This window comes from Apteryx mantelli, chromosome 25, assembly GCF_036417845.1.
Source record: "Apteryx mantelli isolate bAptMan1 chromosome 25, bAptMan1.hap1, whole genome shotgun sequence".
NCBI classification, from domain to species: Eukaryota; Metazoa; Chordata; class Aves; order Apterygiformes; family Apterygidae; genus Apteryx; species Apteryx mantelli.
Genome location: NC_090002.1, coordinates 9277806 through 9299952, shown reverse-complemented (window position 1 = coordinate 9299952; position 22147 = coordinate 9277806). Strand labels below are relative to the sequence as shown.

The following is a 22147-nucleotide window of genomic DNA, read 5'->3' as shown; positions in this document are numbered from 1 at the left end:
TTTATCATTCATAACTCACTATTAAGAATTAACTCACTGTTATCCTACCAAGGACACTGGAGGAGGAACACAATGCATTGCATTAACATGATGAGCGCGATGCCATTTGGCCTAATACAATTTATTTGTAAATAATTTTGAAGGCTCCTTTTGTATTATGTTTCAAGATGCATCGTCATCAAACAATCAGATCAAGGAAAAGAATTAACATCTGACTTTAAAATTACATTTTAAAGTCAGATGCCTCAGATAGCCATTACTGGTTATCATTGCTAATTTTCAGTCCTTCATATCAAAGGCATTAGTAAGTCTCATTGTTAAGACACGGTAAACACAGACCACTGAATTGGGTGTTCCCAGCCAAGACCCACATCCTTCTACGCTTTCTCAAAACAGAGCAGATAAAACTCATCTTTTAAAGGTTTTGAGAGCTCCCAATCGAACATTAAGCTGAATGCTTCAAGGAACATGAAGGGGTTAACACGGATACAGACGCACCCAGAGTCATGACAGCTACTGTCCAGGCACAGTGACAACTCAACGCAGGGCAGAAGCCTGGGCTCTGGTCCTGCACCATTGCCCACCATGCCCCAGAGAGGGCTGAGACACGAGCCCTTCCTTCAAAGCTGGATAACCTGCTAGGCTTGTCACTGGAGCTCTTAAAACATCTCAGGTCTGGGCTTAAAAAATGTTATGGGTTTACGTAACCTAAATGGATTCTTTGAGCATTTCTTTACTATATATGACTTATGAAAATTTAGTAAAAACAATCTGCTAAAAGACAAACGAACCAAGCACGCTTGCAGTATTTTTGGGGGGGATTATAGCTGGAATTGTCAAAAAGTTTAATTTTAAGGCAATCAAATTCCACTGATTTCAGTGAGATGAATCCCTAGGCGTCAATATAAACAACATATATAAAGTTATCATTTGCTACAAAACCAAGATGCCATAATTCAAGTTTAACAAACACTAACCAGAAAAAGGTCTCCTAAACAGGCAGCAAGTATAGAAGAAACACGTCTCTTCAGTATTGCAATTTTGCAAAAAGTGACATTTTGAAATGATACAGTATTTTTAAAGCCATCTAGCACAGACAATCCTGACCTCTAAATGACAGATTTTCAAAAAATATCTAGCAGAAATAAGTGTAGTTCATTTGATTTTATGGACAGTTGAATAAATATAATTATATATATTGTTATAATAGCTGAATAATTAACAATGATCCAAGTGATCTTTACTGCCTGGGTCTAGAGGAACTCCTGTTAGTTACCCCCCAACTCCAAAGAAAGCTCCCTCCAGGCCTTAGAAGCGAGTGTCTTTAATCTGGACAGCAGTGGGCTGTCCTTGACAAATAACAAAATAAGATCCAGCAACAATCTGTGACTCAGCCATAACCTGTTCAACGCATTTGGTAGTCTAGTCCTGTGGGTTGAAGTGGACAGTCATGTATTGGTGAAAAATCTGCTTATTTCTTTGTTTAGAGAGCCAATGAGCCTCGGGAGTGGCCAGCAGCAGAATTTCTGCAGTTTTTGCCACTCCGTTTGACACCTTTCCGAAGCAGCCTGACAAAGCGTTCTGCAGTCCCAGGGACAGAAGAAAGAAATGCATCAAGCTACAGTAGACTTAGTGGGTGTGGGTATTAGGCAATGGAAGGCCCAAAAAGCAGGGAGATTTATTCCTCTTGTGAAATATGCTACAAGAAGCATTAACCTTGAAAAGTATGGAATTTTTCAAGGCAAGTTAAAAGTGGCTTTGGAAAACGCTTCTGTCCTTGATTTTTATTTTTATTTTTTAAACCAACTGGTATACTGCTTTACAGTATCATTTTTCTTTTTAAAAACATGCTGAATTATAATCTTGAGCGTTAGCTTAAAACAGTAAATAAAAAATGTCAAATAGTGATACTGAAGCAGAGTTTTATTTTAACTAAGCAATTTCTTCTTCTACATGTTTCAATGCCAGGTTTACCATGCAAACATCTATCCCCGTAACAGACTAAGCAAACCAGCTAAGAAATGCTCACTTAACAGCTTAATGGCTGATCATCACGCCAATTGTTACTGCCTGAACTGCCCATCAAACATGATCAGTCTAGTGTTGATGAGGATGTTGCTGGTTGTGCTGGTACATAACACACTGAAGAGGGAAGAGGCACATGTGAGGGTTAACGGCAATGATATTCACTGCAGTCACCCAAGCAGCAGAACTTACATCAATGAGATCAGACAGGTCATGAATGTAATACTTGAATACAGATGCGTTGGTGGCTTCCAGAGCCAACAGATACTCGTTTCTTGCCTTAATAGCCTTCAGTCTATTTTCTGTGTACTTAGCTTGGCGCTGAAAGAGAAACCAAAGACAGAATTTATTTTAAAAAGAGCTGTGGAGGGAGTAGCAGCACTCTTAGTAACACTAAGCTGTATTCTGAACAATTCTTACCCTGCTCATATAATTTGTTTAATTCAGTTGGATTCTAGTTTTATCAAGATTCAAAGGCTTAATGCTTAGAATAATTACCTAGAAGTGTTTAAGCATTACTGTACTACACAGCTTTAGTCCTCTCTGAAAACAGACTATGGTGTTGGCAAAGAGTAAGGGAAGAATGAAGGAACAAGATGGGCTTATGAGATTGTAAAGTGACTTATTTATAAGACGCAATTTCAGTTAACATCCACACTTTCAGCAATAACTGTAACTCTAAGCACTGCCTGCCACTGCAACTTGCACCATTCCAACCTAGCTCACAGTACAAATCTTAGCCCATCCATGCTAGCAAGTCCCAAAGCTAAACACGACCATGTAGCCCAAAGTCAACACCAGCTCTGCCCTTAACTCATCTTTTTGCTGGCCCTAAACTCTAATTTATGGCTTATCTAAAACTTGTCCTGATCTTTTTTTGAGGTGGTCCCAAATGTGTACTCCTTGCACTGCCAGGCCTGCCTCTTGCTCCATCATTCTTGGCTCAAGTCCCAGTACTGTATATCAAGCCCACATCAAGGAGAGAAGTCCTCAGTAGCTCCTGTGCTGAACTACTGCAAAGGTCTCCTGTCTCCTCCTCAGACATTCTACACAAGCAGCAGCAATGCCATGCAAGTACCTTCTCCTTCATTTTCTCTATTTTCTTGACAGAGCTTCGTCGAACGTGTTTTTCTTCAAACTTGACATTGGAAGTTGAGTCGGGGGAACGTGGTGTCTGCTTGTCCTCTTGTTTCACTGACTTCCCAATCTGCTTTTCTTCCTGCTTCTCTGCCTCTTTCAGCTTGCTCTGAGCACTAATGCTGTCAGCGTTGTACATATGGTAGGTTTTCATAACCTGCGGAAGATACACAACAGTCATATAGCATAATAGTTCCATTTGCTGAGGAGGAAATAGGTTTACCTAACCAGCAAGCCAGGCATGCAGAAACTTTGCCTTACACTATCATCTGCATGACCGAGTCTCAGGGGAGAAGAGTTATACGTATACCTGCAAAGCTCAGAAGTTAGGAAAGAGGAGGAAAAAACCCTAAGAAAGAAGTCACATGCTACAACACAGGGACATTATTTGCATTTGGCCAACACATTCCCAAAAAATTATAAGTTTCTTTAACATAACTATTTCACAATAGCTGTTCATCACGTTTGTAATAAATGCAATGTAGCCTACTAAGTAAACAAAGGCATTTGGACAGTGACCAACAAGTCAGATCTGTTTGCCTGTTGGGAGTCAGAAATATCTAAACTGGCAAAATATCCAGGGAAACATCACATCTCAAAAAAGCATGCCAGAAGATGCACGAATGAAAGCGTGGCTCCCAAAAAGGAATTTGAAATCAAAGTAGCTTATTTTGCAGCTGCTTCTTTGTTTAATTTTGGCACACGCCTTCTCGTACACTCCAATGGAGGAATCAAAAAACTCAAAAATATAGCAATTATATCTTGCCTTCTTACTATTCAAAGAACATTATTTGCCAAAGTTGGAAAAATGATAGCTTTTCATCACCAGGTAAGGATTTCAGAAGGGATGTCTATCAGCCTTATATCCAGATGAATCAGTCATTTAAATATGACAAGTCTCAGGCAACTATATGCAACTCAATAGTTTGATCATAACAGCTGCAAAAGTAACTCATGTTCAATTTGTTTAAATCAAATTTGACACGAAAAAGCACTTCTGTTCACCTTATGTAACAAAAATATCAATAAATGAGTGTGGTTCTTTCAGAAGGCTCAAGGAGAGCAGGAACTTGTGCTATATGGACTATAGCACATATTTTTTATAAATAAATATAGATAAATATTATCCCAAGAGGCACACAAACAAAAAACTTATTTAATTGGACATTCACGTTTAGTTTTAAGAAAACAGAACAAAAACCCCAAAGGGCATCATACCTAAACTGGCTTTTTCTATCCACAATGAGAAAACAAGTCAGTTCACGCACATGGACACCAAAGTGAGTATTTATGATATAATTTTGATGGGGGCTAATAAATGCATAATTGCATAAAGACATCCCGATAGCGTAACTCCAGCTTTAATAAAGATCCCACTTGCAAATCAATTGATGTATACCGATTTCATCTCAGTTTGAACTGCAACATAATTTTACTTAAGTAGGATGCATGTTCTCTCCTCACGCAGTGATCAGCAGAGGTTCTCAGATACAAAGAGAAGTTGTATTTAAACATGATAGCACGTGAATGCAGCAAGTATTAAAGAGAGACTTTCTGAATAATTTACACACACACTTTCAGCTACCGCATATGCTTAGACTATAAAGCAGGTATTTATAATAACAGAGGCAAAGCGGCTTCTTTTCCTCTATCACTGAAAGTAGAGCTGGCAGAAAGCAAGAGAAGCAGAAAAAAAAAAATCACAATTTTAATGACTTCACCCTGCTGACAGTGCCACATTGGCAACCACAAACACCGCCTGCTCCATGTCTGGCAGTGAGGTTACTGTTGACTCACTAGTGCCTGCTGGGGTCAACAGCAAAGTCAAGGACTTCAGTTGCACAGGACAATTCAGGACAAAAGGCTCATGGGGAAAATTCCCTGTATTTTATTGATGTAGGGAAACTCAAAACCGTGTCCATTTTCATGGACATCCATCTATCCTGGAAACAGAGACTGTCAATCCTTTACTCAAAAAAAAAAAAAAAAAAAAAAGAAACATTGCTGAAACAGATCGCACCTTCAAAAAAAAAAAAAATCATTTCTACAGTAGGCAAACCTGATGAGCCACCTTCATTTCCAAAGTAAATTCTCTGCCTTTCTGGAAGAAAAGGAAAAATGCAGTTTGCTCACTCTGTTGTAAAACAAAGCAGTACTGACAACTGCAGTGGTGGCACATCACATCCCAGTTTAGCTTTCAGTGCCTCCAGCTTCCACCATACTGCTACTTCCCAGTCATTCTTGGCAATGCTGTCAAGCAACACAAAGTGTCTTTGTCCACAGACAAGATTCATTAAAACTAAACACTATAAGGCAGAAAAGGAGGGGAAATCAAACTGGATTCACAATCTAACCTCCGAAAATGCTATTTTCCAAGTCATCAGGGCAGAATGATGCCCAGTGTCATGCAGCAGCTAGAGTCTGGAGGAGAGTACTGAAAATCCCACTTTAGCTATTGCAGCAGCAAGAACACTGGAGCATGATGAATTCTCTTTTCCTACTCTTGAGCTCCCTTCTTTTTCTAAGAGATTAGTCTGAACATTTGGCTTCCATGCTCTAATGTAACAATTTCCTTCTATATGTTCTGCTGATATAGAAAATTTCAGGGAAACCTCTCTAATGCTCTAGTATTGTTATCAATACCTAATTTCATCATAAGGTTGATATACCCAGACTTCAGACACATCTCTGGATCATCTTCTTCAAGGAATGAAAGAGAGAAGTTGTTCCTCAATGCAATGACCCAATGCATTATTAAAGAAGGAGGAAAGAAGACATTTTGAGCAACAAAGCCATGGAAAACCATGTGTAGGTTCTGCTTTTAAAACAGAACCAATTCACTAACAGCTGCTGAAGGAAAAAATTTAATCAAACAACAGGCTTTTCCATTCAGCTATGTGAGAAGAAAAATCCCCAAGCAGCACATGAACTTTAACGAACACATTCCTTCTCTTTCCCAAGGCAATGCCTCTTTCTTGGTGCCTCCAATGGATATACTGAGCAGCAAAAAGCACAGATGGAAGGCTATTACTCTAAAGGGAACAGTTTTGCTGGAAGAGTGGAGGAACAAATAAACACAGTGGGTTTTTCCTCCCCACTGAAGTTGCATGCTCTCTTTTGTATGCTCAATTCCAGAAGTGGACCACACAAAACCACTATGCTTATCTGATTCAAGCATGCAGTAACATGACTGAAAATTTTTAGTGTATTTGGAAATAACTCTAAACGTCTTTTTTTCCTTCTTCTTCTTCTTCTTTTTTTTTTTTTTAAATACTGCAGCTAGTAGAAGGTATGTGTTAACTTGAGATATTTGGGAATTGGAGCCAACACTTACAGAGCTGAAACAGAATATAAAGATGGAGTGAAAAAGTGAGATTTATGGTACTGTATAGACTGGTGAACACAAACTGCCTCAAATCACAAGAACTGCAGACCTTTATCAGTCTTAGTGCTTAGTCTGTGCTGTAACAGCAGGCTGGGAGAAGTCAAACACTTCTTCCTTCTGTCTGAAAAGATGCCAAGAAGTCAGTTTGATTTACCGTATAGAGTTCATTCAGGACCTTCATCAAGTCTTCCTGGAGCTGCAGTCCCACTTCCTTACTCTGCAACAAAATAGAGAAATGAAAGTTAATTGGGGAAGATGGGAAAGAGGTGAAGGAAGTGAGCATGCTCCATGTCTACAAATAATCTAGACTTAATTAAGCACCATTATTTATGCTAGCAAATCCAATAACTGCTCAGCCAACAGCCACTTACGGTCAAATTGCACAAACGGTATTAATAAACTGAAATGTTATACGTACACAGCCAAGCAAGCCTTAGAGTATGGAGACAGGAAAATTTCCAGCAAACATGAGATTTTCAACATTACAAGTCTAGAAACAAATAGATTTTCTGATCTAGCACTTAGTGATCTTACTTAGTGTCTTACTATGGCAGTTTGGCATACAGTAGAATATGCAAGCTGAAGAAATGCAGGATAAGAAAGCCAACAGTAACGATATTCCTTTATTTGGCATTGTATCACAACACAACAGGCAATACTTCAATTTTCCTGATGTATAAACTAAGCGACAAAGGCTCAGCGATGCTGTCGCCAAAAGGCAGGTCTTTATTAAAGGCTGTATTATGCCAAAGGTTTTGCTCCAAAGCACAGTAAATAAATCTAATTGTGCAGGTGTAAGTGCCACTACACTGCATTTTACCCCACCCTTTTCAAAGACAGGGAGGAAAGTAAAGGCTCTCAGTTCGCAGAGGACAAAAACCAAGTAAGGTGGGTCCTTGACAAAACCAGACCCTGCAGGCTGCGGTGACGGACAACCACCACCTCCTTCAGGCTCGCGTCTCTGTACTGTAGTACTGCGGCTCTTTCCTTCGACCTTACATCTCACTCGCACTCTCCAGTACCACCTTCCTGCCTCTCCTGTCCTTATTCCTTGTCCCATAGCCACTAGCACAGCACGGGTCACCAGTGCCACCCCCTAACATTGATTCCTTACAAAATGAGGTTGCTCAACCGGGGTCCTGCGGGCGTTCGAGCCTAAGGAGACACATCAAGGGGGGAAACCGTACTGCAGTGTCTGCCAGCTCTTGCTTCATAAGCCTCATGCCCAGAGTAGAAAAAATATTACTGATTTACTAAGGCAACAGTCACTCTTTTGCCTGGATACCAAAATGGAAACGGCTTGCTGAAGAAGCAGGGTTCATTAAAGAGAAGCCTGAAGAACAACCCTAGGAAGATCCGCATGCAGGGAGACGTGCTCCTAAGTGGATCTTTTTGCCTGTTATTGAAGGAGATACGCTTTGACCAACTGTAGTTTCTACTGACTGTATTTAAAAGACTACACAGAGCCCTTGGTTTATTTGAATGCAGTGCTAATGTCAAATTCCCCCCCCCCCTTTTTTTTAAGTTTGCATGGTAAAGTCAGTGTTAAACAAAAATCATACGCTTTCAGACCTCTCCTTTGGTTGTACATGAGATTTTTATGTCCAAAAGTTCACCTCTTCCCCCACCCCCCCATACAACAGTAGGCTGCTACAACCTATAACATCTTTTTGCAAATGTTCTTTTGCTTTTGTATGTCATCACCATAGCTACAAAAAGAACCTCCACTTCAAAATTAATAAAAGAATTACTCTGACAGGGATTTACATGCATGCATTCAACAGTCAGTTCTTCCCACTTCCATTCAAATTATAAATTCAGATATGGGATTTACCTCAACAGACAAAGCAATCAGCTATTTTTAAACTACAAAGACTACAATGCAATTTAACTATATCAACACAAATCACTCTCTCCCAGGGGACACTTGCATTAGTGAGCTGCCTAGTTAAACCCAAGGATATATGACTCATGAACTTGTTTCCTTCTCTAAGAAGCAGCAGAACAAAGAAAAATAAGGATTAGAAGCAGATAGACATGACTGGTTGTCAAAACCGGGTGAGACCCAAACTAGCCTGCAGCCAAGTGTCAGATTTTAAAAAATGTTTACTTATTTAAAACCCCTGCTAGGTGACAGGCAGCGCGCATTTCTACCTTGCAATTAGACACAACTGCTGCATAAAGAGGCAAACACTTGGCTTTAGCTAAATACAAAACTAGGGAACGGATGAGCACATTCTTCTATTAAAGACTACCAGAATGCCAAAGAGTCACATCCATAATTGCTGCAGGATGACACCTCTGTATGCAAAGCCCTCTTTGAAGAGGCATTTCTGCATGCAACAACACTCGTATGCAAAGGAGGGAAAGCAGCTTCCTCACCTAGCGAGTTCAATGGTACTATTAATCTGCACCTGATTAGAGACAGGGTATCATGCTGAAACCGATTCATATTCTGAAGAGCTTCCATGAGAAAATTTGAGAAATGCAGATACACCAAAGAGCAGAGTCAGCAAGCGTTTAATGACACTCCTTGCAAAGCGGCGGCGCAGTCCCGGCTCCTCCCGTGCCTGCTCCGTCTGGCACGCAGCAGCACCGCCGTGCACCTACTGCTTTGCTACCTACCTTAACAAATCCTCTTTCTATAGCAGCAAATGATCAAGAAAAACCTCTGTATTTGTAATAAAATTTACATCTTTCAGCCTACAGTACTTAGGAGATTAAAGCCAGTAAAGCTACAATTAGACCCAAACAGATGTTTCTTTTCTTTGCTGTTACAGACTCCAAGAGAAGATGTCTCAACTGTTATCCTGCTTATTTGAGCGGGCTGCTGAAACGGTTTTAACTTGCTGCCGTAACCCCTGCTGCCCATGGCGCACATTATCACGCTGGATAAACCATTCTGAAACTCTAGGAAAACTCAAAGCGGGGCTGACGCGGAGCTGGTTAATGATCGCTGCCTTGCAGCCAGCGGCCAGCACTGCCACATCTCATCAAAAGACCGGGGCTCCTGGGCTCAGCGTTACACAATATATCCTTTAAGGTGAAAAAAGGAGGGGAGGGGACGAGAGGGAGAGACGCACCGATAATTAATTGCTCGTGAAGCCACACACCAGGCAAAAACACAACTGAAGGGGGAGAAGTCTCCCCCAACCTCCCCAAATCTAAGGATAAAGGGCAACTATTTATCACATGAAACAGGGGTCTTTGAGTCAATCTTGTTAGCTGTACACCAAAACGGGGGGAAGGGGGATGAGAAGCACTAAACAGAGCCGCCTTTGTTGGTTATCGGACAAAATGTTTCTCTCGGCTTGGCAGAAGAGGATGAATCCCATGAACAGCCCTGGAGCGCGGAGGGGGTAAAGCCCGTCCCCGAGACCCTCCTGCCGCACGGGCCGGGGACTCGGCACCATCCGCATTCGCTGCCTCCTCAAAAGCGAACAAAAAACCCCAAACAACCGCCACGCTGTCCAGATGCAAAGGATGCTTTCCCCGCATTTTTCCACTAATTAGCAAGCGTGGACATATCTACTGCCACGTATAACACGAGTGACATAACCCACTTCACAGATTGCATTCGTTCACCGCGCAGGAAGGCAGCACTGCCGTGCTGCTAACCTGCAGAGCAAGCAGCTTCGGTCACACGGTATCTGCTGGGTTAGGCAGATTTCAGACACTCGAACCTGCTCCCCAGGGGGCCAGATGTGCTACTGAAAAAATAAACCTCAGACACAAGCTCTGGAAAAAAAGCTGATGATTCCCAGTCTCGGAGGTATTTTGCAGTAACAGTTTCTCCATTTCTCCCATCACTGAAAGCAGAAGCGAGCTGAAGCTGCCAATCACCGCAGTGATACGGGCCGCAAGGATTTTCCGACTGCCTTTTTCTCAACATCGGAGATGATTAATGAAGCTGACTGGGTCTGTTTTAAATGCTCCGAGCACTGAACTTTTCACTCAAAGAGCTCTTGAGCAGCGTGCCTCCTGCTGCTCGACTGCCTGGACCGCACCAGCCATTCTCCCTTCGCCCAGCTCTTCCAGCCCATTTGTTTATTTTTCGCATAAAATTGCTCATTCACTGTACAAACTGCTGAAGCACCAATTATGCAGACCTAGATTAAAATGCATACTTTAATGCATATTCAGATGCATATTCAGGTTGAAGAAGAAAAGAAGAAATGTAAACAGCAAACTGTCAAAACACACAATTCCTTGTGTTCCCAAACGGGCTCTGAAGACAGAAGCTGCCAGACTGCTGGGCTGGAAAAAAGGTACATTAGGACAAAGGTAAGATAGATCACAGGTGTCATGAAAACAAGTGGCATTTCTAGAGCTAAGCAATGCACACTGTTAATTTAACACTGCTCCCCAATACAGATTTCACACCAAAAGAGATTTAGGAGAAAAAAAAAAGTTGATCTAGCTGAGCCTAGCAAGTGAAAATATAATGCAGGAAGTAGCAAAGTCAAAAGAAAATGCCTTAAGCTTTAGCAAAAAAATTGTTGCTCGAGTGTTTTAGAGGATGGGGGACCTGATGCACAGAGAAGCTCTGTGAGGTCCTGGATGGTGTGAACTGCACCCAGATTAGAGGCGGCTCATCTTAACCTTTGCCATAAAGGTTAAAGGGATTTCAAGACCCTGCTAGAATATGGTGCGGATTTATGAATAAAATACACACCAAGGAAAAACAGCAACGCAATCTCTGCAGTTGCAAACATCTCCAAGTATCAGTTCTACACAGGCAGAAACCCAATTCAGACACGACTGCGGCCTTGTACTCCAGAAAACACAAACGGAGGTGCCTCCTCCAGCTGGAAAGGCTGATCCCTTACAGCGTCACCTTTGACATGAAGCAGAGCTCTGAAAGAATAATAAATAAAAGCAAAAGAAAATTTAGAAATATCATCTCTGCCTAGCTGTAGCTGTAACTGGAGTGTATCTGTATAGTCCTTAAAAAGCCTGAGGAAGGGCTTATGCCATCAAGAGCTTAACTGATCAGCTCAAATAATAAATACGGGGGGTGGAGGAGGAAGATGGTAGATATTACCTGTCCCCACAAAACTTGCCTCCTTCTTATCCCATCACAGCTACAATACTTGCCTTCCTGATCTGGCAGGTTATCTGCTTCGGTGTGCATCACTGACTCTCCTTGGAAGACGGCACCGTAGGGCGACTACGGCATCCTGAGGGTCGGGACAGGGGAGAGCAGGGTGCCAGCACGACACCCACTCGTGCCGCAGCAAAGGTGCGTGCTGATGGCAGCGATACACACACACTTCCCTTGCTTTGCAAATCAGGAAAGTTATCAACAGCACCCCAGAATTATTTCAGTACAGTGAGAAGAGTAACTGTTGTCCAGGACCGCTTATTTGCAAATCGGTATTTTTCTTGCAAGCTGTCCCTCTCGAGCCTCCTCTTCAGCCCGAAACAAGAAAGCAAAGGCAGCTGCCCTAAGCGTGTGCGCGTGCATGCATACGCACATACGCACGCACGCTCACACACGCACACATACCCTTTTGTCCCAACGGAGGGCATACGCACCATGTGCCGAGCTGTAGGTTGCTGCCACCCTTAACCGGCACATAAATTCTCAGGACGCTGCGCCAGCTCCTCAACGCGCGCTTTGTTCCAGCTCGCCTCCCCTCCACCTCCCCTCTAATTTAATCAAGATGTTTTTGGGATCTACTGCAGTACTCGCTCGGCTGTTCCGCATTCCAGCGAACATTAACGACTTCAGCTTCAAAATATTTAGGGGGAATAATAAATACGAGAGCTAAGGAATGCTGTCAACATTTTATGCCCCAGATTTCAAGCCTCAGCAACATCGTTCCCAATCGGATAGAAAGATGGTATGGCTTCAAAACAAACATACCAGGAGGTTCACTAGATGCTTTCTGCATAAACTCAATAGCAGTAAGGAAGCGTTCAGAAACTACTGATGGGTGAATGCATAAAATACTAAGATAAAAGATTTTATCTACACTGCCTGAAATTATGCGAGTCGGTGACAGGGCTGAGACTAGAGCCCAAGCCTGCTGATTTTGAAAATGATTCTTTAACAAGGCCATTTCTCTATATCTTTTTTTTTTTTTTTTAAAGTGTAAGTGGAATAAATATACATAGGTAGAAAGCAAACATTTAATTTTCTAATTCTGTTTTAAATTAACAGTGACAGTGGTCACTGCTGAAAGCAGTGTGTCCTTGCTGAAAGCAGCAAGGAAACTTCCAGAAATGCAAGATCCTTTTCTATTCCTGGACCCTAAATCTTGTCAAAATAGAGATTACAGAACGTAGTTAAGTTTGTTAAAGGCTTGCTAGGTAAAATTTTCCAAGTTCATACATGATGTAGTACTTTGATTAGCAAATCGTATTTAAGCTTAAACGCAGGCAGACTCCAGATAACTTGGGTGTTTTTTTTTTTTTTTTTTTTTTTTTTACAGACTTGCCTTAAATAAATTCATTTGCACGCAGTAACAGACACGATTCATCATTTTCATGTTCTCATCTAAACAAACGATCAGATTCAGTGTACAGAAGTACTCTATCATCATCATCATCGATCCAATTCTTTTTTTTATTGATGCAATCCCTATTTTACAAAGCTTACACAAGCTTTATGGAACTTTCTCCCACAGCTTTCACAGAGAAAGCGGTCAGTCACTATCACACGGCCCTAAAGAACAGGAATTCTTTAAAGATTTCTTCTATAGCATCAAGTTCTCCAGAATTTAAAGAAAACCTAGGAAAACAAAACCTATGATGTGATGCAATATACATGCATACTTGTGGGACAGTCAGACCATTGGTTTCTAGTACAATGATCCATTATGTCTTCGTCAGTCATTCAAATTACTGTTGCAGTATCTAACTTTCTCCACTAATTTCACTAGTGATTTGTTAAATTCCGCTTCATCGCTATGTTAGCAAGAAGGAATTTTCCCCACACAGCAAAAATGTGGGACTCTGAAAAAGCTGTTCCTGCATAAAACCATGTTGCAGCACTGCCTTGTGTACGCCAGGGTGGAAGAGCTGCTTCCAAGGAGCCCCATCCCCTCGTTCTCCTTTTTTTTGCCGTCTTCTGTGCTGGTGCTATTGAGTGTTGGGCTTCAGGCACTCAATCCCAGCAAATCCAGCAATTTTATGGCTGAGAGACCTCATTCTTATGGTGAAGTCAGCCACGTTCTCACCTATTGAGTGAGCAGCGCGTGAAACGGGCTTCAGCAAGAGCCACCAGCAGGCCTTGAAGTCTTGTAAAATACTGGACGTAAGGTCCCGTAATTCTGCCCAGGGTTTTCATGCACGGCGTGACCGCTTTGTGCTTCCCCCAATATCCTTTCTCGGACTGCTCTGACGCACGGCTAGAGAAGACCTGATGCGAGGGATGAGCAAGGCGAACGGCTGGGAGTTTAAGGAGAACTGTTAGGGGCTGTTACCACGTTCCCGGCTGCCCTGAGTTCAAACCAAGGCAAAATAAAGGCAGGCGTATCGCTGTAATGAAGGGTAACATAAGCATGACAATGCGAATACAGAAAATAAAAATTGCGATGCAGCAGCAGCAGCGCACAGCTTCCACATGTTAAAAAGGGTGGAAAAGCAGCACGTTCCTTTCCCAGCCTATGTGCAGAAGTGACGTTTTCAACTTGTGACATAGGAAGCAGAATTACTTCAGCTGCAGCCTTCAGCACTGAGCACATCACCCAGGGGAACAGGCCCCGATCACAGCGTTATACACGGCTAAGAGCGGAACAGCAGCCACCTGCTCCGATTGCGGACGGGGGGACCCAACCTCTAACCGGGCAGCGGATAAGGGCTGCTAGCTGAGCCAGTACCAGCACCCAAGTTATGTCACTCCCTCGCCCTTCCCCATTGCACTGGTTCTAAAAATAAGCAGGTAGGAAGACGGGGAGATTTAATTTCACCAGCGAGAAATCGGAATCGATCATTTCACAACAGGCCTCTGTGTCCTTCAGCACTAAGAGCTCAGCATTACGAGCTCCTTGTAGGAACTATTCACCAAGAGACATAACACCTGCGAGGATTTGTGCAATAACATTCCTCCCGGCTTTTTTAATCTGACACTAAAGCAGATCCTCTTTGCTGCTAATAGATACCGGCAAAGGGCTCTCGCTTTCCCCAGAGCAATTAAACGGGAAGGCACCGGGAGGGGGGAAGGCTGGGGGCTATGGATGCAAGCGGCAGAGCAGGCGTGCAGCAAGCACTTCCCAACTCTGCGCCCACATCAGTTTCATCTATCCCTTTTGCATACTTACCTGCTTACACTCTTCTAGAAAAAAAATTATATATATAAAGACAGTTTAAACAAACACCGAGCATCTTGGCCAGTGTGCTTCCTTTACGCGTGTAGCTTTTCCATGTATGCTGCGTTTTAGAATTGTTCCTACTCCAGTACCAATGCAGTAAGTGAGACGTACCGCAGCTGTAACATAGGTCATCTTAAGCAAGGACCCCTTAAGAGAATTAATAGTTCTTCTTCCTTGATTACTGCAGGCTTTTAACCAACTCATCATGGATTCTTCATTTCACATCAAACACTGTGCAGTATACTAGTAGGTAAATAAAGTATTTTTTCCCCACGATCAAAGGTATTAAACAGGAAGCAAATTCAAAATTGACAGTTTGGGTTTTTTTTCATTCCTTCTTCTAAGGTTTCTTTCCTTAAATATCATTACTGAATTTGATACACTGGCATAAAGCAAGGAACGCCATGCTCTCAAAGCCAAATCTGTAGGGCAACCCGCCCCCCCCCCCCCAAACACCCACACTCATCTATGCTGAAAAGACACATCCACCCAATAGACCCAAAAAGCGAGGAAGACCATAGCTAGAGCATCTCAAATGAGCCTCCTAGTTAGCACTGCTGGAAGCAGCAGGAAGTTAAAACAGAAGAAGGGAAGCTAAACGTTTAAATGCCACGGCCCAGCATCGCGTGAGAGGTGGGCATGACGGCAGGAAGAGTCCATATTTTTAAAAAGTAATATATGTATTTTCCTTAAATCTGAACAAAAACCACCAGTCTGCTTCTAGGGAAATCTTAAGGAGACAATAGAGAAAGAGTGATTAAAGATACCAAATTAAAGAGACTTCTTCTCAGAAGGCTACATGTGTATAAACACCACCCAGGGATCCCAGCAAAAAGAGAGATCTGTAGGCAAGAAAAACTGATAACCGTACCAGAAACACAAAGGTTGCACCACGCAGAGAAACCAAGGGCCGCGTTAAAATGAGGGTGTGACAAGGGGATATAGATTTATAAATACATAAATGAAAAGGCCATGCTTAAGGAGGATAAGGAGGAAGAAATCAAAGGAGCGCACTCTGCAGAAGCAGATAGAGGAAGAGGAGACGGCTGCGCGGGAAGGGAGGCCGACATCAAAGCGGGGCGCCGGGCCGCGGCGGGCGCCCGGCAGGGATCCGAGCAGGAAAGCCGGCTGCCCGCAGGCTTGAAACGGCAACCTTGCACGAAACGCAGGGCCGTATCACTAACCGTGGGACAAGAAGAAAACATTCCCCCCTTCCCAAGGGGCAGCAACTCGTTATTAGGACAATTCCACCAGGTTGCCCGTGGCTTTATTTGCTCAAGAGAGCGGTTATTTATTTCCCCGTTTATCCTCCGTTTCTCTGGTAATAGCGCAGACTTGCACGGCCGCTGGCCCTCAGGCCGGTCGCGCCAGTGAAGTCAGAGCAGCCCCGATCCCCACTGACGCCAGCGGGACGCGTCTGTAAGACTGTCGTAGCATCACGCTCTTCATTAACAAGGCCTTTTACCAAGATGTGTTTCCTGAGCAAAACCAAAACAAAACGCTTGGAAGCAGCGCAGCGTGCAAATACCTGCAAGTTAGGTAGCTGGGAACCGAAGATCTAAGCTGTCGTTTCACCCCTAATAGATCTGCTTCACTCAACATGCTGGGCATCGTCCCAGACCTTGGGCTGCTGTAAGGGGATCTGCCGGCTGTCGCTCCAACGCAGGCAAAGCTGTGCTGCATCCGACTGGGGATGGGCAGGAGGAGACGTGCAGGAATTGTTGGGGGTTTTTTTTTGAACACTGCTGAAAATTGAGTTGTTTTCAACTCAGAAAACCCCCAAACCCACACAGCTCACTGTAGTCAGACGATTTCCCCCCCGTCCTCAGCGAGCTCCCCCCGAAGCGTCCCGTCCTCCCCACCCAGAGCGTACGTGGCACCGTGCCGTGCCGCCGTCCACGGGGCTCTGCTGCTCACCCCGTGCCGCCGCGGCTGGGCGGCCTCCAAGGTACGACCGGCTGGTAAGCGCAGCTTCCCGACACAGAAACACAGAAGCAAGAGCGCTCTCAAGAGCACTGCCTGAAAGAGCAGCCTTGGACACGCTTTACACAGGCAAATCCCAACCAGCTCCTGGCTTGAAATTCTCAGAATCCAGAACTCGTTTCACCTATTCTTGCAGCACAGAAGTTTAAGTTGCACCTTTTCTTGATCCATTTGTTTCCAAGAAGTTATAAAACCATGCTCAGTGCAAACAGACACACCACCACCCCGGTTCTCAGGCATTTAAACATTTTACAGGGAGACTTTAATGAGGAAGTAAACAAATCCGGCAGCCAGGAAGAAATGCCGGTGATACGCCGCACATCTGACACCACTTGGTTGTTGGCTTTGGCAGCGCACACAGCTTCTCTTATCAGCAGAGATACCTTTGAAGTGGCTGGCAAACTTCCATCTAATACTCAAACAAATAAGACCCTTCACATCATAACACAGCCCTGAAAAGGGATCTCTTCATCATAAAGCACAGATGGAAAGGCTTAATTAGACAGTGCCAGACCGTGCAGTCTTCCCACCACACTGCAAATCCAAACAGCGAGGACTGAAAACACAAGCCACCCAAAAGCCTGTATGCAATGCAGGCATAACCGCTGGAATCTCTCAAGTTCATTGATTTTAAGAAAAACATGTCAGAGCTTGACTGTTAGCACTGCTGCACCCTTCTCATAACCCCTTCACCCTTCAGAGGAGCCACGGAGCGCAACACATGAGAACCCGTCCTGGCCTGAAGACTTCCCACCCCAGGGCTACACTACCACTTCCAGCCGCTGGAAGAGACCAAACCCCCCTTTGCTACCATTACAGATGCTCCTTCAGACAAAACTTCCAAAGCCGGCACAGCTTCCGCCCCCGGGACGCCCGGCTGCGGCAGGGCCGGGGACACCCGCTGCACCGCCGTCGTTCCGCCCTGCCGCCCTCCCCACCGCGGCTCGGCCGGAGGACGCGGTTCCTCCCGAGCGTGGACCTCATCGCGCCCTCCCCGGCCGCCGCAGCCCGCCGGCGGGACGACCGCTGCGCACCACGCTTCCATCTCTCTCTCAAAGGAGCTCAGCGCTGCGGAGAGCACAAAATACAGCGGCTCGGGAGTTTAGCACCGGGGGTCTCGGCTACCTCCTTTACAGCCTCCGCACCCTTCAGCGCTCACCTACTCAATGCTAGCATGGCACAAAGTCCTGACTCTGGAAGGCCCTAGACTGCAAGTGGCCCAAGAAAAAGATTTTATAGCTCCGGATTTTATTTCGACTACCCTCAGCAAATGTGGGTCGCTGCATCACCTTCCTCCCCCTATTCCTTAGCATTACTTACAATCCAGGGAGCAGGTCCTGCATATAAGTTGCTACAGAATTTGTAGTAAGCCAGAGACGTGTATAGCAAAAAAATTTTTTTTAAAAAGATGTTCTCCAAAGCAGAAGTAAAAAAGTCATTTTTCTCAGCTTTTCAAATCGCAGGTGTTATGACATAACATTTCCACATATAACTGGGCAATTTTTCCACAGGAGGTTATAAAAAAAATCAGATTTATATTGCTTGTTATACAAAATAAAATTTGCAGGTTTACTGTCGGGGAGAGGAAGGACAATGTTCATTTGGACCCTCTAATCAATACGGCTATAAAGTCTCGTTTGGGCTAGGCGGGTTGCTGACCTGTGAAGGTGTTTGCGTCCCCAAACATACCTGCCATGCCTACGCAGGCTGTTGAGTCATCTTATTACTCCTTTCCAATATCTGCAGATCACTGCCTCTTAATGAACTGGAAATATTAGCTTGCGAGCTGCCATTTAGTGCACTTCCCCTTCAGGAATATGCATCGACAAGCAGCCTGGCAACCACTGCAGGACCACGAGCTACCGGCGGTGACGCCTTTACACCGATACACCACGTACTGACAGCTTTGGGACACCACAGGCGACACCCTTATTAAGAAGCTTTTCTCAAAAAGACAACTGCAAAGGTCCAGGCATAGATATGTACACATCAGTAGTGAGAAAGGCACCCTGGATTTGCCAGTGACTTGCTGAGTAACTCTGGGTAAGGCGTTTCACCCGCTTCTCCTGGTTTTTCCATCCAGCAGAAGGTACCACTCAGCCCAGAGATATTCTGGGCATTGTTTGTGCTGCTCTTGGAATATACAGGCTGCTACAAACATGCTAAATAGGAGCTTTATAAAAATAAAGCATTTTAAAAAACATGGAATATAAATCAGTTCTGCAATATTTTGTGTAACCACATGTGTTTGCATTCCAGCCTCTAGCAGCTTTTGTACCCGTTTATACCTCTTGCTGCGGCTCAGGAAGGTGAGAGATTCTAGTGAAAAAAGCATAAGAGGTAGTGAATCCAAGTTCAGCCAAGTTTCTCCATTTATCTGTTGCTACCTTATTCATCTATGTGTCTCTAGATAAGACAGGATGCAGTTTTTGTTTTTACCCCCCCAGCCTAAGCGGAACTGTAACCTAAGACCTGCTTTGGCCTGAGCCAGCTCGGCTACGCAGCGAGACAACAGGTAGCTGCGGCTGAGCAACAAGGGCCTTTTGTTCACCCAGATTAACACGGAGTTTCCATTCCGGCGGAAGGGGTCTTGTGTTTGCTTGGGTTTTGTTTGTGATTAAAGCCCTACTGCTCAAAATAAAATCAAACGGGGTAAGAGCGTCCTTACGCGAGGGACTGAAACCGAAGACGCTAGTGCTCAGCCAAAGCGCAATGCTAACGCTTTTCACAGACTTCCCTGCCGGAGCTTTTCCTCGGTCACCTCGCTCAAGAGGGGCCCTTGTTGAAGTTCAGTGGAGAGATTACTTATCCACCGAAGGGATTAGAGGAATTGAAGAGTAACTGCCATTCAATAAGCCCATGTAAGTATCTAATCAGCTGTAACGTAATTACCAGAAAGTTTCAAAAGGTCAGAAAGGCCTTACTGTGACTTTGCTCGAAAAAGAGAAGGTTCCTCCTCTACTTAGGAAGTGTCTCAAAATGAAACAGAACGAAACCAAAAAAAGGAAAAAAGAGAAGCAAAATGCAGCCCTTTAATGTCTTTTCACACTCTGTTGCTATCCAAACAATACTCAAGAAACATGCATCGCGATGGCAAGGAACACAACAGCATACTTGCACTGATCTTAATTCTAGTATACGCATCAGTCACCAGCATACCCAAAAAGCTGCTGTAAAAGGGCAAATAAATCCCGGCCGTTGTTCATTTTGTAGCAGTCTAACCCGACTGCAGATGCAGGCTCTCTTTACCAGCTAAAGCGATACAGAGATGTTAAACACATCTGAGCGCTTTTTCCTCGAGCCACTTCAAGGGGCTGTCAAGACCAGAGTGAAAAGCCATGGGGCCTCCAATTACTGTCAAGACTGCTCCTAAACAGATTTTAATTTTAAAAAGTCACACACACTGCTCACGCGACTGGTTTTTAATATAGCAGCATCTGAGACCACCAAAGGCAAAAAGACAAGTATGAAAGCCTGCTAGGACATTTTTATCAAAACAGTTCCTCACCCGTCTCTCACAGTATTTAGGCTGAATGCCCCCAAAAGGATTCTTCAGAAAAACCTGCTCATTTTGCAACTCCTTCCTTTTGGCACTACTATAGTAGAAATAACTCTCTCCAAAATCTTATACACTGAAAAGGAGCAGGGAGTGGGAGAAGAGGAATTGCTCTCAAAGTCAGAACTGCAACGTTTTTAACATGCTAGCTAGCAGATGTTACAGCCATAGACAAATCTCTAAAGAGACGAGGTATTCCCATTTAGTAGGAGTTTGGTTTTGTTTTTTTTTCCAGAGCTTCCATATCACATTTCTTCAACTGGAAGAAGATTCTTAATAAAAAATACCCTCCCACACTGTCTAGCTTTCCCCCCCCCCCCCCTCCACATAATCAAGCAAGGAGGGGAGAGAAAGAAGGGAAAAAAAACCTAACAAAAGACACCTTAGCTGCATTTTTTCCTTTCTCTAGAGAAGAACATCTATCATTCCTTTATCATTTTGCATGATAGGAACCCTCCCTCTTTTTTCTTTAAACAGCAATTCCTCCTCCACTGCTGACAAAATTTTTTCTTTGGAGAATTGTTCTTGATTATATTCAGGATTGAAAATTTGGAGAATTTCTGTTTGTTCAATTAAAGTTTCAAAATACATATAAAAATTGTCAACACTAAGCAGGTTAAGAGGTGAAAATGTGGCCAGAATTTAACCACTGAATCTCAACTGGTTATTTTCAGGAAAATCCTAAAATCCTAAAACAAGAAAAAAAATTACAGAAAGTAGCTAAGGTAAGTCAAGCACAGTCACTCACAATGAGAAAAAAAACATGCGTTAGGAACAGATAACAATAAACCGATCCACCAGAAGTTGCATCGAAAACCTCGTATTTCGGCAGGGCCGAACAAAAAGACATGCAGCGTCGCGCTCGGTTACCTTCTTGAACAGGCGCCCAGAATCTTCGCTGACCTGGACAAAGCGCGGGATGATGTTGTTGAGATAGATATCACTTAGGGTGGTGTGATCCCTGCTCTCCCGCTTCACTTGATTTAACAGGAGATTCCAGCAATTGACTGGTGAGAGCACATTCTGATCCTTCCTATAGGGGACGCAAAATAGAAACAAGAATTGGATAGGACTTTACCTGAAGTAGACAAAATGAATCTGTTAACCAAGTTCTGCATCTATAAACACTAGACACATAGCTACAGGAGATATGGATCTGCTGAGGGAGAGGAGAGTGGAGAAAGGCTTTAAAATGGTGACAGTACATACAGAAAACGTGTCCTCATTGCCCACGGCCACCTGCTGCGGTCCCCACCGGTAGGTCAGGCTGCACAAATGTGAGCTATGGTGCGCCAAACGTAGGCCCTAACTTTTTTCTTTCAAATGCAAGAATTTGTGCCTGAACTGCAGTGCCCGAGGGAGAGCGGTGGCTCCATTGCTGACAGAAGGTCTCGCAGTGCTGGCTCAGGCATTTGCAACTTAACCATGATAAAACGATTTCAAGCATCCAGTTAGTTAAATAGCATCTGCACGGGAAACAAAATGTGATGTCTCATGTATGAAAGCAATTATGTGCAAGTAACCTAAATCCAGCCTGAGCAGAAGAGAAAGCAATATCCATAGAAAAAGCTTTATGTTCTCGTCTTTGGGCTTTCTCAATCCTATTATGGCTGATTCCCCCTGCACATACAGTCCAAAAGGGCTATTACACCTTTTTTGTTTTAAGCACAAATATACTCGTTTAGAAAAGGGTAACTCCAATCCCTGGTGGAAAGCCAAAGCTCATCTTAATTATTGCACGAG

The 22147-nt window shown here is 43.7% G+C and overlaps 1 protein-coding gene across 5 annotated transcripts in view; it reads right to left on the bottom strand.

Annotated features, from left to right (window-relative positions):
* SRGAP2 (SLIT-ROBO Rho GTPase activating protein 2) overlaps window positions 1-22147 on the bottom strand; it is a 120256-nt gene that overhangs the window by 44633 nt on the left and 53476 nt on the right. For 4 of the 5 annotated variants that reach the window (XM_067310791.1, XM_067310788.1, XM_067310789.1 and 1 more), the window contains exons 4-7: window positions 21275-21437; window positions 6702-6764; window positions 3104-3319; window positions 2218-2346 (exon numbers count right to left, since the gene is read on the bottom strand). In XM_067310791.1, the coding sequence (XP_067166892.1) occupies window positions 2218-2346; window positions 3104-3319; window positions 6702-6764; window positions 21275-21437 (571 nt within the window). The remainder of the gene's footprint in view (window positions 1-2217; window positions 2347-3103; window positions 3320-6701; window positions 6765-21274; window positions 21438-22147) is intronic. The other variant, XM_067310790.1, reaches the window with a different exon arrangement.